This window comes from Propithecus coquereli, unplaced genomic scaffold (genome assembly GCF_000956105.1).
Source record: "Propithecus coquereli isolate 6110/MARCELLA unplaced genomic scaffold, Pcoq_1.0 Scaffold81, whole genome shotgun sequence".
In the NCBI taxonomy this organism is placed as follows: domain Eukaryota; kingdom Metazoa; phylum Chordata; class Mammalia; order Primates; family Indriidae; genus Propithecus; species Propithecus coquereli.
In genome coordinates, this window is record NW_012154285.1 from 5,313,812 (window position 1) to 5,316,682 (window position 2,871).

The window sequence follows — 2,871 nt, forward strand, 5'->3', positions numbered from 1 at the left end:
AAAAGAAAAAAAAAAAGAAAAAGAAAAAGAAAAAAAAAAAGCTTCAGAAATTAAGTTCCATTTCTTCCAGAGTTATCAATATGAACAGTAAAGGAAATAATTACAACTAAACTATTGATTTTCTGATCTGTTTTCTAGCCAGATAGTCTTTAAAATTTTAGAAATCATTATAAATCTTTATCATTCCATAGTTTTCCTGTAGAAACATCGTGTCATGGTTATAGTAGTACATGATAAGAATATTATAAATAAAATGGAATTGATCACATTCTAAACTCACTGATACATGCTTAAAATATTATTATTGTTATTCCATTTTCAACATTTATAGTACTTCCTGATAAGTCCAAAGGTGTAAAAAATTAGTTTGGTTTTGAAAGATTGTCTAGAAATTTTAATTTTATTTTAAGAGACATCATATTTAGTTCAAAGTACCAGAAAGGGACTAATAAAACTTTGTTCTAACCTGATTTTTCCAATTCCTAGTTTGGGGCAAGTCACTTCCTCATCTATAGAATAAGGAGAACAACACATATAAGATCAAGTTCAACATAACATGTGCAGCAGTGCTTTGGAGATTATGTAGCATGAGTTCCTGGGGGGCACATAACGGGTGCTTTATAATTATACCTTGAATAAATTTGTTGAATAAATAAAAATTAGGGTTATTTATTTATTTATTTATTTTTGCCCTGCCTTCCCCCCAAAAGTTAGGTTTTAGTATCTGTAATATACTGAGCCTGCTGATTTCTTGAGAAAATTTTATATAAATGGAAATTCTAAAACAATTTGGAATTTTCTCAGGCATGGGTTAATAAATGAATTATTTAAAGTTATCTGAGCTATAAGTGTACATTCTTCTTGAGTAAAATATCATTTACATTCTCCTAGATGTTTTTGACTGGAGAACTGGAAAGGCAAGCAGTTTGACTTAGTGTTTCATAAATTTTAAAGGCAAAACGAAGGTTCATCAGGATTATGTTTATTCCCCTTCACTCTCATTCCTGTGCACAGATTCTACCCTCACTTCAACACCCACTCTAAATCTCACTTTTTGTCTTGTATAGTATTAAAATATAGTTATAATTTTGTCTAAAGATAAAATACAATATTATTTGTATTATTTATTTCTACATTAAAATTTTTGTTTTGCTTTGTTTTTTAGCTTACAAGAGAAATACTTATTAAAACAAAAAGTAACCATTATGAAGTAGTGTGCACAGAAATTGAATGCTGTCCATATTGTCATGCCTCAAAAACATCTACTGTTAATACTTTGTTGTACATTATGTCATATTCTTTCCCCATGCATTGGGTAACACATCTGTATATGTATACATGTGTGTGTTAGCCAATGCATGGGAAATTTTCATATGTGTGTATATACACATATATGTGTATACAAAAATAAGATTAAACTACATATGCAGTTTTTCTCTTAATAATTTATCTAGAATTCTTGCCACCTCAGTATTTATAGATTTACCTCACTTTTTGTATAACTCTATATTATTCCTTTGAATGGATATACCATGTTTACTTAAACATTTCCCCATCTATAGACATATAGTTTGTTTGCAGATTTTCACTATTATAAGCATTCATGAAGTAAATAGGCTTTGCTTTTATGTTTGTTTAAGTTATGGGCATTTTTCTATAAAATGACTTCCTAAAAGGACTTGCAAGGTTAGACGTTATTTAATGTTTTTAAAAAAAATTTATCCTTTCCCCTTTCTGCAAACTTCTTCAAAAACAAAGTGTAATTTAAGCAAATGAGTTGCCATTGTTTTAAGGGTAGATTAACCGAAAATAGTACTTAACATTTTAATTCTCTTAATTTCCTATGCAATGTTTTGGCTTCTTTTTTTCCTTAAATTACTATTTACTAGAAGAACTGACAGGGAAAGACAAAGTATTTGATAATGGGTTTCATTCTGACTCCAGTAACCTAAATTATATTCCCTAATATATTTATATAGGTATGTTGATTTATAATTTAGTTGTATGATCAAATCAATTGAAGTAAATTGAAAGTAAATCATTATGTTGACTCCCTAGGGAACAGTATACCAGAAATATTGCTGAGCAAGAAAACCTTGGAAAGGTAAGAATTATTACTTATTTTTTTAAATGTGTCTAACTAATTCATATTTTCCATACTACACATGGTTATGACATTGTCATTCTTTTCAGAAGGTTTTACAGGGGAAATGGTTAATTCCTTTCAAAGATGAAGACCCTTTTTTAGTAATTTAGTTTTATAGAAATAAAGGCACAATGGATTTTTGAAAGGAAAAAAAAGAATCACCTAGTTTTAAATAACAGTTTATGGTAATGTTCTGTACTATAGTTTTCAGATTATTCTTGGATATCTCTGTTTATGAGATACTTATAAATTTATTCACTTATTTAATAAACACAAAGCTCTTACTGTGATCCAGGCACTGGTCTAAGCCCTTTCTAACCATTGATTCATTTAATACAAATAATTGAAAAACCTTACTTGCAATATTCATCTCCCTCCCTGCCAGAGCTGTCTGAGGGCTACTGAAACAGGAGTGTATGACTGAATATTATTTTCTCAGTTCTTTGAGCTACTTGTGGAAGAAATGGTGTAGGAAGGGCCTTGACCATCAGGACTTAAATGACCAACTAATTAATTATGCTAATAGGCCTCATAAAACAACACATTTGACAATCATTTTAAAGACACAAGCTTTGTCATTCTTAGAAGAAAAAAAGACCTCTATCAATAAAGGAAAGATGACCAGTCTTACAGGCCTGGCTTCAGTCCTAGGCCTATAATTCCAGACAAGCCCTTTAACCACTTTAGAGTTCATATCCTCAAATTTAAACTGAAATAGGCCGGGC

The 2,871-nt window shown here is 29.9% G+C and overlaps 1 protein-coding gene across 1 annotated transcript in view; it reads left to right on the top strand.

Annotated features, from left to right (window-relative positions):
• The window catches only part of IFT81 (intraflagellar transport 81), a 109,323-nt gene that overhangs the window by 99,483 nt on the left and 6,969 nt on the right, over window positions 1-2,871 (top strand). Inside the window, exon 17 of the mRNA XM_012663414.1 lies at window positions 2,059-2,104. Within this exon, the coding sequence (XP_012518868.1) occupies window positions 2,059-2,104 (46 nt within the window). The remainder of the gene's footprint in view (window positions 1-2,058; window positions 2,105-2,871) is intronic.